General features: G+C 29.3%; 1 protein-coding gene across 10 annotated transcripts in view; it reads left to right on the top strand.

The window, feature by feature from the left end:
- Positions 1-13,556, top strand: part of RALGAPA1 (Ral GTPase activating protein catalytic subunit alpha 1) — a 302,140-nt gene that overhangs the window by 112,036 nt on the left and 176,548 nt on the right. For 8 of the 10 annotated variants that reach the window (XR_012486534.1, XM_074290587.1, XM_074290588.1 and 5 more), the window contains one exon: positions 3,706-3,846. The exons of the other annotated variants lie outside the window; for them this stretch is intronic. Coding sequence is in view for 7 of the 8 variants with exons in the window: in XM_074290587.1 (XP_074146688.1) it covers positions 3,706-3,846 (141 nt within the window). In the remaining variant the exon portion in view is untranslated. The remainder of the gene's footprint in view (positions 1-3,705; positions 3,847-13,556) is intronic. 10 annotated transcript variants of the gene reach the window in all.

The raw sequence follows: 13,556 nt of genomic DNA, 5'->3' as shown, positions 1-13,556 counted from the left end.
TGAGACCAGATTTAACCCGGGTCCTCTTGACTTCAGAGCTGGTGCTCTATCTACTGCGCCACCTAGCTGCCCCGATAATCACATCTTTTGACTTTAAATTCATTGTTCTTGTGTTCCCACTTTTGAAAATAATTTTCTGAGCACTTTTTTTGAAGTTTTTGAAAACACTTTTTGAGCACACATATTCCCAATATATGTCTGTTTACTTTTTTATATTTTAGTATAACATATACCACCATAGTAACAATTATATACATTATGAAACTCATAAAAATTAAAAGATAAAGGTAAAATTATGTTTTGTAGTTAGTAGGAACCAACAGACTTTATTGAGTAGGCATATTTCAGTAGTCCAATCTAGGTGTTCCAAAGTAACCTAGTGGTTCTATAAGTGAAAAAAAAAAAAAAAAGATTAAAGAGATGTTATGAAAGTAAAATCAATCCAAGTTAACCACTCCTTGGATATGTAGCACAAATGAGAGTAGAGCAAGGGTGAGTAATCTTAGTTTGTTTTTTGCCAAGGGCCATCATTTGGATATTTATATCATCATTCATAGGCCATAATTAGTTTAAAAAGCTCAAACAGTGGGAAGTTGTTGTACCTAGCTCTCAGCTCTTCATTGCCTTCATGTCTTATTTTTTGGGCCTTATCTGACCCATAGCCTGGATGTTTCCCACTCCTGCATTAGAAGATAACTGAAATTGTGAATCTGGGAATCTCAGTGCTACTTATGACAAAAATGAGGAAGTTTGGATTGTGTAGGAAAGATAATGCAGTTAAATTATAGCTCATTCATACCTACTTATTATGTGTGACTATGATCCCCCTAAAAATGAAGGAGTCATACATATCCATAGGGTAATCTTGGGATCAAGGTGTAGCTATACTGGGGGTAGGGCAATTTTCCCTATGCAGCTGTTTTTATTATAAATTGACCTAAAGGACCTATATCTAGAGTATAATGGGAAAAGGTGGGAATTGCATATCTATTGGAATCCAGAAGCATTGTAGGAGAATAGGGAAAGTATTGGGTGATGACAATAAGAGTGGAATTTTTTTTTGTAGAGTATTATGAATTCACTTTGGTTATTCCTTGGGATCATGCCATGTAGCATTCTCTTCTCTTCACCTCCCCCCCCCCCCACATACATTGGAGATCATTGATTTGGGGACTGTGACTCATACCACAGTCTCATATCACTTTTACTTTCAGTGTTGAAATGGAAGTCAAACAAGATTGAGGACTATTTTGTATTTTATCTGTTTCATGGGTTACTATTCCCAAAGAATTTATCAACCAAATACCAGCATGCTGATATTAAACCTTTCAAAATGAGGCCTTGGTTGGTTGATATGTATGGTGGGTGGATGGGTATAGGTGGGTGTATATGTGATAGAGAGGGAAAGAAGAGATATATTGTTACTGTAGGACCATGCATTCAACTTTAGAAATGAATGTCTTATTAATCTTTTATTAATCTTTATTAATCTTCTTGATGTGTTGGTTATATTAGCAGATCTCAATTTAATATCCCAGATATTTATACAAGTCATATATATAATAACGATATGCCATCTTTTTCTTTTTATACTGATATACTTTTAAAATATATTTTAAATAGAAATCCTTTGTGGTTAGAAAATGCTCCATTTTCTTTTGTTTTATGTATTATCTTTGTGCCCTTTTTATGCCAGCACATATAAAAGTTGCATACCAGGTTTTGTTTTGTATTTTTTTTTTTTAAAGAATGTGGACTTTTCTTGTGTAAGACTCACAATTCAACACATTTATTTTTAATCAAAGATTAGCTTATATCAAATTGTTTTGGTAGTATGTTGTTTTATTGATAATAGTTTTTTTTTAAATTTCATTTACATTTCGTTAAATCCTTTTCTTCCTCCTTCCCAAAGAGTTTTAAATGTTTTTAATGAGATTTTTAAAAATTGGCATCCTTGTGGATTGAACTTTTTCCTTCCTGTTCTGAACACCTGTTCATAAAAGGTATACATAAGGGATTGGGAAACCTGTTAGTACTTGTGCCAAAAGGAATGTTAGAAAATGTTTTTATTGTAGCTATTTGTCTTTAGTCTGACATAGAAGGTTGAATGAGCTTCATTGTTCCACTAACTTTGTAGTGAGGAAAACTAGCATAATTTTATACATTTCTGAATATATCGAAATAAAGGTATTGCTGCCAAATTCCTTGCATTGTAATTAGTTACAAAATAAATTTTTGCTAAGGTTCTCAAAAATATAAAAACAAATTTTTGCAGATAAATAGAGGAATTTGAGAGGGGATGTAAAATTATGTTTTATGTGAAAAGGGAACTGATGATAATATTTATTAGATCCTGGTATTCCATTTCTTGAGGAAGATATTTTAGATAGATCTTTGGTCTCTATACCTCAATATGAAGAATAGATTTTTAATTCATCTATAGACTATAAAATTTGACAGATTTAAACATAGGAAAAACTTTAAAATTCCAAATACAATTTATAAATAGAACCAAAAGTGATTTTTTTTTTTTTTTCCTTATAAAGTGCTAGCTAGGAGTCAGGTTGCCTGGATTAATTCTGTTCTTGTTTCTAACAGTCACCAGGACTCAATCATTTAACCTCTCGAGTATATTTTATTTTCTGTAAAATACGGATACTTATGCCTCACCAGATTGTTATGAGGAAAGTAATAAATAAATCATAAATTTCAATATAGATATAAACTGCTACTTTCTTTTATTTTGCAAATTAATATTATTTACCTGAAAAATTAATAAATATCTTTAAACAAGTTCAGTTGAAGAAATTAGTCCAATTTTCATTTTTTAAAAATGTGTTGTGATTACAGACTGTTTTCCCCTGTTAATTATAACTTGTTGAAACCTCTTAGTAATATCATGGGAAACTAAAGTTTCATCCCCAGTGGCTTTGTTCTTTATAGAATGAGTGAGTTGGATTTGTACAAGTATGTGCTCCTGGTCCCTTCAAGCATTTTGTGAGATTATTTTCTTATACTTTAAACCTATTTTGTTATATAAAATATCTTTATCTTTAATATGATTTGTTAAACTAAATTTTATGAAGACATTTTATTCTTCTGGGAATAAACACTAAAAATGAAAATTTGGTTTATATTTCATTAAACAAAGATTAGGGGATAGTAAAGATCTTTTAATTGACTGGAAATAATTTTTCTTTTCTTTATTACTTGAGGAATAGTAAGTTTAGTTATAAGAGACTTCTACCAGAGAACTGATTACCTTATATATTACTTTTCAGAGAAGTAACAATAATGATGCAAATACCTTCTCATTTGAAAAAAAAAAAAAAACACACAACTTATATTGTCAGTGCATCTGTTTGGTGAACTTAATAATTTTTCAAACTTTTTTACTGTGAAAAAAATGTTAATTTAATTACTTGTTGTTTTTACTGAAACATCATTGTAACTGCTGTGATGAAAGTCATTGTTCCTTCTTTACATAAAAAAAAAAAATTAATCCAGAATATTGTTTTTATGTCCTGATTTCTTTTCCTTTACAGCCTTGCCAATAACTGCCATGCTGGAATGTTTTAATTTAAAGTTTTCTTCTTTTGTACCTTTTAAGTTTTCTCTGTTGCTGCTTTTTCTGTGACACAAGCCTTTCATTATAGTCACTCTTCTTTATTCCCTCCCTACTTCTTTCTTTTCCTTTTTTTAAAGCCATGAGAAGCCGATCCATTGGTGAATGTGCTCTGCCATCGGCCTATATTCGCAGTGCTAAAAGTGCTCCTGTTCTGGTCCATACTTCCAAACCCTTCTTGCCTGATATTGTTCTCACTCCCCTTTCTGATGAGCTTTCAGGTAGTGCTACCTCTGCTAATTTCTGCATCCCCCTTATCACTTTTTAAACCTGCTTTCAAATTTTGCTTAATCAGTAAACTCTCTTTAAGGTTAGTTATTAGGGGGAGGTGTGGGAATGTAATTAAGTAATGAAAATAAATATTCTTAACTTATATGAATTCTAATGCTGTCTTCATAATTTATTTGGAAGTGTTACGTTAGTGCTGTGCCAATATCCAAATTTTAGTTATAAATTTTTGTGTTTTTAAGTTTGGTTTTTTTTTTTTTTTCCCACATGGTGAGAGAATGCCAATTTGCGTTTGTGTCCTTTGTAGATGGCTGCTCAGAATTTATGTAGAAAAACCATCCATAAAGAGAAACTTGATTTCCAGTTTTCTGTCTTAAAATTTTTAAATGTTACTCATAAAATAATAAGAGGCCAAAAATATTATACTACTATACCAAAATATCTTTTATATATATGCATTATGAAGTCAGCTCTTAATTCCCATTTTAATGGAAATAAAAATGATAATACCAATGATCCCCAAGAATAGATAACTAAAATGATTAAGGTTTTGGGATACTTTTTTATTTTTTGGTTAATAATGGTGGTGCTGCAATTAACTTGATTTCAAACAAAATATTGAAACTATATTATGTAAGTCCAAAGAAAAAGAGCTGGAAAATTGTCCAGTTTTGTATTCCTAAATTCTTTTCAATGCCTGGAATAGAAAATTTCAATTATACACATTCTTATGTCAGGCCTCTATTTTTACCTTCTTTCTGCCTTTTAGCTTACCTTAGATGAGCAGAGATTGAGTGGTATTCTTTTTTTAAAAGGCTTTTTTTTTTTTTTTTTTAAACAAATTATGTCTGAATATAGGTTGGAAACTTTCCTTTCTTTTACTTCCTTATTGAATAACAACAGTGTTCAATTTATAAGTCAATTACAAATGATTAGATTTTGCTTTAAATTTTTCTTTCTGACATAATTTTTTTATCTCATTAATGAGATCTAATCCTTGGTAGAACCTTAAGATAACTGTGGTAAATAATTAAGAGTTGAAGATTTTTTAAAATAGAAGCTCTCTTTTGGGATTATAATACAAAATAGAGATTTTATTATTATCATCATCTAGTAAATACTTTCCCTGTAATTTGTGAAACAATAAATCATCATCTAAAATTGTTTTGTATGAAACATGTGTTTGTATTGCATACTTCAGGATGTGGGAAAAGATTGTCTTAATATTTTCATATGGTGTTTTTGAGGGAAATTTAAAAAAATTTTTTTTTTTGGCTGCTTTTGTCTACTTACAAAGTAGAGTGAATATATTATGTAATTTATAATTTAATTACCCTCTCCTTGATGATTTTATTTTTTTCTTATTCTTAATATCTAGGTAAAACTCTGTTATGATAAACAAAAGTATTTTTAAAAGATGCACATAAATATAAATAGTCTGTTTTTATACATGTTAATAGTTCTCTCAGTACTAAAGTTGTAGCAGTAAGAGCTAGAACCCCTATTTCTTCCTCTGAACAATTGCTGGCAGGAGTAAGCTGTCAGTTTAATGGAAAAAATTTGTAAAAACTGCATAGGAGAGTTCTCATTCCATTGAGGCTTAAGTGTGACTCTTGTGATCAAAATTTGCCTTAAAAATTGCATTAATAGTTAGATTTTGTACAAAAATCTATTTTTCATTTGAAACATGGAACAAAGTGTGCAGAGCAAAACCAAAAGTAATATAAACAGAATTTTAAGTGATTATTTTTGTAATTATATTTATCTAAATATTTTGTGTTTTATTGGGTTAATTCCCAGAAAATTTATAGAGTTTGTATTTATTTTGAATAAAATTTCTCTTATAGTTTTTGCCTTTATATTTTGGGGTTAGTATGCTTCCTCCCCTCCCACTTTACATGCAATTGGATGGTCAGATGATTAAAACTTAATTTTGTCTCTGTAATGAAATTATAGGGATAATAATAATAATATTAATATTAATAATAATATTAACAAGCATTTATATAGTGCTTTAAAATACTGCAAAGTACTCTACATACATTATTATATCAGACTATCATGACTTTGTGAGATTAGTGCTATTGTTATCTGAATTTTAGAGATGATTATATATAAATGGAGAGAGGTTAAATTACATGGCCAGGCAACACAGTTCAGCTTATATGAAGGAGGATTCAGACTCAAATCATCATGACTTCCAAGCCTACTGTAGAATCTATTTTATACTAATAGAAAAAAGGAAAAAAAAAAGAGAAATAAACTTAAATAAATATAAGATAAATAAAATATGCAATATTCTTTGCAGAAAAAAAGGTATACTTAATTGGAGAGATAATCATTGTTAATAGATAGGCTATATCAATCTAATAAAAAACATTATAGCCTATTAGTTTATAGATTAGGTGACTTGCCAATCCTAAGGAGACAGTTCTTAGAAATAGAAAAAACTCTCATAGAATTCATGAAAATAAAAAAGATACATAGTCTTTTAGGGAAATAAGGGGAAAAAAGTAGTATAAAGAGAGCTTAAAGTATTACTGAATGTCCTTGCAGGAATAATTTTTCCTGAATATCTTGCTTGTATTACTATTGTTCTGAAATTAAATCCCTTTTTCTTTTATTATATAAATTATAAAAATCTTTATGAAACAGCTTGATGAACTATATATTTTTGAAGTATTCCAGTTCTTTTTATCTCCTCAGCTTAACTTCCAACCTTTCTTACTGTGGGTGTGATATTGTAGGATTTTGTTCTTTGAAACAGTCTATGCCCTCAAGGAATCCCTGTTCTATTTGGGGAAACTATTCAAACCACTGTAGCATACAAGCTTTATACTGGGTAAATCTCTGGAAGACACTAAGCTATAGAGTTTGGGGGTAGATGGGGTTGCAGGTGAAATTTGAGTTGAGAGTTAATGATAGCCAGAAGGGTGAGACAAGGAGGGAGAGCTTTCCAGGCATATGGATAGCCAGTGAAAATATATCTGGTCACACACACAAACATATTTTTTATTTTATTTAATCATGCATTATTAACATCTCCATCACTTTCTTAAATCTAGACAATTACACAAAAAAGACTTGATTTGTAGAGTTTATTAATTTTACGGGTACAAATGCTTACATAAAAAAATTAACAATTGTCTCTGATTTGAGCTGGCTTCAGCTCTCCCCTGCTTGTATTTAATAGGGGTTTTATGAGAAAAGTACTTTGTAAGTCTATGAAACACTAAATAAATGTGAATGATTAATGTTGGAGTTTATCTTCATTACCACTAGCCTAGGTTGATTTTTTTTTTAAAGCACTCAGTCTCCTTTATATATTCAGCTTCCAGTTTTAGCTGGGTGAATAACCTACTTTTTCTTTATTTTAAAAAAGTGAAATCTTTAATTCCTATAAAAACTAATCTATATGTAACATAATAGGCAATTCAAAATAGTACAAGTCAGACATTTTCTCATGTCATGCTATTGAAAGTAATACTTGAAATGACCATTCTTTTATATATTCCTATTACCATTCATAGCTTCCTTATAAATTTTGACATTTTAGTAATATTAATTCTCTCAAAAAAAGAAATGGCATGGGGAGTTAGTTTTAATTTTATTATTTAGAAATAAAGCCATAAGCAGAGCTTCATTAAGGAAACTGAGATTTCTTAAGATTTAGTCAAAGCCTACTTTTCATTCTCTCATTTTATGAAAAGAATTTTGGATTAAGTTTTTGCAGTTAAGTGAACAAATCATTTTGGCTTTTTTTTTTTGGTTTGTAAAATAGAGCAGGTGTAAGAGATTAATTATTTCACAATTTAATGTTTATGAAAATGATATACCTTTTATATTTGATGGAAGCAATATCATAACTAATTATTTCAGGAAGGCATCATGACTTCACTAAACCATAATAAAGTTTATTTTGATACAAGTAGGAGCATCAGTTTTCTTATCTGTAAAATAGAGTTAACAATAGTAGATATATTGAGTTTAAGGTGTGTGTAACACAATCAAAAATAGGAGACTAGAGGTCAGTAGAGGGATTGGGGATAAACTGTTGAATTTGAGAATCATTAATTTAAAGATTATTAAGTCCATGGGAATTTATGAGATTAAGTGAAGGTGATATAAAGGGAGAAGAGAAGAGGGCCAGCACAATCTACTATTTTTGTAAGAATAACATGAAATTATATATGTAAAATAGTTTGCAAAATTTAAAACAATATGTGAATGTCATTTATTATTTTGTAATGCATTGATCTTTAGTACTTATAAAGCTGTTATCTTAAGTTATATAAAACAAAATGTCCATTTATCCTGTTGTGCTCAGTAATTTATTAGATGTCTTTGGTTCTCTTAATTAACATGTCTGCAATGACTGATAGCAAGGCAAATTTTTATTTCAGATATGACCTAATTTTTGCCACAGCACAATTTTGTTTTCTTCTTTTTTGTCCTTAAGATGTTTTGTTTTGTTTTTTCCTGAAGCAATTAGAGTTAAGTGACTTGCCCAGGGTCACACAGCTAGGAAGTGCTAAGCATCTGAGTCCAAATTTGAACTCAGGTCCTCCTGACTTCAGGGCTGGTGCTCTATATACTATACCAACTAGCTGCCTCCTTAAAATATGTTTTTGATGCTTTTTGTATTTACATTAGATTAATGTCTGATTATAACACTTCTCACACCTATCCAATGACTTTTTTTTGTATTAAGATTTAAAAAGAAAAAGATTCAAACCAAGTAATATCAACACAATAAAATATGCTATATTATATACTCACAAGACTCCACCTTTATATAGTATAGGTTTAAACATTCATAAATGTTGATTCTATAACTAATTTTTATTCCAGTTTTATTTTTAAATGTTGGTCTATGTTTTTTCCTTTTTGTGTTAACTTTAAAAGTTTGAGATAATTTAATCTTAAATATGTTAAATTTTATATTTAAATCTAGTCAAGTTTAAATTAAATAGGTGTAATAAAATAAAATTAATTAGAACTCACCAAAAATCAGACAGTTGAAACTTTGGATCTATTTCCTACCATTTCCATTTTTTATAATCATATATTGACTAAATTTAATGACCATTATATTTTTCATTTATTTTCTTATTTCAAAATTTGTGTAAGTTAAAGTTTTTTTTTTTGTTTTTTTTTTTGTTTTTGTTTTTTTAAGAGAAATTGTATTGACAGAAGAGCATCCATTAATATTCTGGTATTTTTACCTCTTAGGAAAAATCCTTTGATTTAATTTTTGCTATTAACTGTTATATTAAAACCATTAACTGTTTTTGTCTTGCAAAGAACACTGGATAAATGTGTTATTACTCTAGTTCTGATATTCATTAACAAGTTTATACAATTAAATGATCCCCTTTCATGCTTAAAGAACTGTTTATTTTCTAATAGTATGCAACCATCTTATAAAATATTTTTTAGAAATCATGTTGGATTTAAATAATGAAGAACTCTCTTTATAAGGAAATAACATGAAAATCCCAAAAGTAGAAGAACTTTGTCTTAATTGTTACTTATACTTCCCTTATTGTATTTTAGAGTTCAATAAACATTGTTGAGGATATAAAAGACAGAAGGAGATTGGATAAGAATATAGAGGAAATGGGAGTAGCTAGATAGTGCAGTGGATAAAGTGATTGGTGGTCCTGAAGTCAGAAAGACCTGAGAACATCCAGCCTCAAACACTTAACATTTACTAGTCATGTGAACCTAGGCAAATCACTTAATCCCAATTGCCTCTGCTAAAAAAAAAGAAAAGAAAAGAAAAGAAAGAGTAATATACATGGTTACACATGCATATGTTCAAGCATATTAACACACGTGAACACACATGTATATATTTATGTTCATATGTACATGTGTTATGTATGAGTTTCCCATACATACTATAACTGGGAATAGATGAGAGATAAAAGTAAAATTTATTTGAATGAAGTTGGTCATTTCATTTGGATGAATTTCTTTGTAGAACATTTCATTGCAAAAACAACCCAATGAAAACTCAAATCATTAGTATCAAAAATAAAAAAGGTTAATTTACCACCAATGTAAGAGGAAAGCTATTTTACCCAATTATATGCCTATAAACCTGAAAATCTAAGTGAATAGTTGAATATTTACAAATATATGTTGCCCATATTAGTAGAAGAGGAAAAATAGAATTCTTAAATAACCCTGTCTTAGGGGGGAAAAAAATTGAACAATACATAAATGAGCTCCCTAAGAATAAATGTGTAGGACTAGATAGATTCTTAAGTGACTTCTGCCACATATTTAAACAATTCATTCTAAATTACTCGAAAAAATAAGTGAAGAAATCTTAAATTCCTTTTATGACACAAAAAAATGGTACTGATAGCTAAACCAGAAACAGAGAAAGGAAACTCTTGTTTCCCTAGTGAAGTGATGAAAAAATTTTAAGTAGCTATCAAAGAGATTAGAACAGTATATCATAAAGATTGTTAATTATAACCAGATGATTTTTATTCCAGGAATACAGGGCTGATTCAAATATTAGGAAAACTATCAGCATAATTGACATCAGTAGCAAAAATCATATGATTATCTCAGTAGGTGCAGAAAAAAACTTGATGAAATACAGCACTCATTTCTTTCTTTTTTTTTTTTTTTTATAAAGTAATAATAACTTTCTATTTTTCAAAATACATGCAAAGATAGTTTTCAATATTCATCCTGGCAAAGCCTGTTGTTCCAAATTTTTCTCCCTTACTTACTCTCTCTCCCCCCACCCCTAGACACCAAGTGATCCAATATAAATTAAACATGTGCAGTTCTTTTAAACATATTTCCCCATTTATCATGCTATGTGGGAAAAATCAGATCAAAAAGGGAGAAAAAAACAAACAAACAATAACACAAAAAGGATGAAAATACTATGCTTTTATCCACATTCAGTGTTCTCTTTCTGGGTGTAGATAGCTCTTTCCATCACAAGTCTATTATAATAGCCTTGAATCTCACCTAATTACAAACATTCATTTCTAATAAAAATGTTAGAAAGCATAGGAATAAATGATCAGCAAACATTATCTTTAATGGGGATAGCAAAGATATCCATTAGCACCAATGTTGTTCAGTATTGTACTAGAAATGCCAACTATAGTAGTGAGAGAAGAAAAAAAATTAAAGGAATTAGAATAGGCAGTGTGAAAACAAAACTATCACTCTTTTACACAATATGATGGTATATTTGAAGAATTCCAAAGAATCAACTAAAAAAAAAACTAGTTGAAATAATTAGCAACTTTACCAAAGTTGCAGAATATAAAATAAATCCACATAAATTTAATATATTTATTCATTCTATACCAGTCAAACTAGTAAAAAATTATCTTATAGAGGTAGAAAGAATAATAATAGATTTCATCTAGAAGAACAAAAAGTAAAAAATATTAAAGGGAATTCATGAAACAAAAAAAATTGCCTAGTCATATCAGATCTCAAAATGTTTTGTGAAGCTACTGCCTAAAAAAAGAATGGTTGATCAGTGGAAAAGATTAGATACACAATATACAGTAGGAAATGACCATAGTTATTTTGTGTTTCATAAAAATAAAGGTCCAGGTTTTTGAGATTAGAATTCACTATTTGGCAAAAAATACCTCATATATATCATCTACCATGATGAATCTCCAAATTATGTACTAAAATGGGTATATGATTTAGACATAAAGTGTGAATACCATAAACAGATTAGGGGAGTGTTAAATACTCCCTGTCATCTGTGAATAAAGAAAAAAATGTTATCAAGCAAGAGAGCTAGTTAAAGAATATAAATATTACATTAAATAAAACATTTTATACAAACAAAAACAGTGAAGCTGAGATTATAAGGAAAACAGAAAGCTGGGGAAAATTTTTACAGCTGATTTCTCTGATAAAGTTCTTATCTCTCAAATATATAGAGATGTGATTCACATAACTCAATATGAATTATTCCCCAATTGTTAGTCAAAGGATAGTAAGTCAGTTTTTTAAGGAAGAAAGCTCTCTATAATCATATAGCTCTAAATCTCTATTGATTAGAGAAATGTAAATTAAAACAACTCTAAATGTTACATTTGTTGACTAATAAATAAAAATAGAAAAAGGATGCATTTTTTATGAAATTGTGAACTGGTTAAACCATTCTGAAGAGAAATTTGGAACTATTCCCAAAAAGATATTCTTGGATATCCTAGATCTGACAGTACTACCACTAAGTAAAAAAGATTAAAAAAAAAAAAAAAAAAAAAAGGAAAGGACCTACATGTACAGAAATATTTATGGTATTCTTCTTTATCATGGCAAAGAATTAATCATCATTAATCGGGAAATGACTGAATAAGTTGTGGTATATGATTGTGATGAAATACTGTTGTGCTATATGAAATGGTGAGCAGTATATTTTCAGAAAAAAAGACTTACATGAACTGATTCAAAATGAAGTTAATAGAAGCAGGAGGGCATTGTATATAGTAGCAACATTACGATGTAATGATCAATTGTGAATTACTTAGCTATTTCCAACAATAGAAAAATCTAAGACAATTCTGAAGAACCTATGCTATAAAATGTGATCCGCCTTTAGAGAAAGAACTGATGATGTTTGAAAGCAGATTGAAGCATGCTATTATTTACTTAATTTATTTTTCATGATCTTTTTGCCAGTTTTTTCTTTCATTGCATGATTAGTATGGAAATATATGTTTTTCATGATACATGTATAACCTTTATTAAATTGTTTGCCTTCTCAATGATGGGAGAGGAAAAAGAAGGAGAAAGTATTTGAAAGTCAAAAGTGTAGAAAACATTAATATTTGTTTTTAATTGGGAAAATATAAAACATTAACATTCAAAAATAAATCAATCTCTACTGTATTAATGCAAAAAATAAATATAAATAACATATACTTTGTATTTGGACAAAGTTTAAAACTACATTTTTTTTTCCAACAAGCATTAGAATATTAGAATATTTATATGATAATCAAAGAATTTGATGCTTAAATGAATTTTTCCTGGACTTTATCCAAAGGAATATTACTGTGGAAATTTCAGAAACCTGACATATGTATCTCAAGGCCTATATTTTGGCATTTAATAATTTGCTAGGAGAAGTCACACTAAATTTTCTGGATAACTTTTTGTTATGTGTTGCTAAGATTCATTAATTGGATGGTTGCCCTGCTTTAGTTGAATAGTACATTAAAAATACATTTTGTTTTTAAATTGAAAACTTGGAAGAAAAGTGGATTTCCCACTTATGCAGGGCAGTTTTTGGATATGGCTCTTCTTTTGCTTTCTTGGAATAAAGGTACAGATTTGGTGCTAAGGTTGAGTACATCAAAGTCCCATATATTTTCCATCTGCCATCTACATAAAAGCCCTGCAATGCCAAAAGATTTCTAAGCCTAATAGAGTTTGAGCATCTAGGAGCTAGAAACGGTCTGTGGGATAGTCGCATCTATCTGAGGTCTTAAAAAATAGATTCATTAGAGATCCTAATTGTCAGAACACCCAAATAGACCAAATTGGTATTTCTAAAATACATATTGATCATGTCACTCCCTTGCACAGGACTATTTCTTCAATGATAAAATGTGATTTTTCTCTGTTTGTTACATGAAATTCTTTAATGTCTGGCCCTAGCTTAATCTTTCCAGATTGGCTAGACATTTCATTC

Source organism: Sminthopsis crassicaudata, chromosome 2, assembly GCF_048593235.1.
Source record: "Sminthopsis crassicaudata isolate SCR6 chromosome 2, ASM4859323v1, whole genome shotgun sequence".
Classification (NCBI taxonomy): domain Eukaryota; kingdom Metazoa; phylum Chordata; class Mammalia; order Dasyuromorphia; family Dasyuridae; genus Sminthopsis; species Sminthopsis crassicaudata.
The sequence above is the reverse complement of the archived record's forward strand: the minus strand, read 5'-3'. Positions and strand labels throughout refer to the sequence as shown.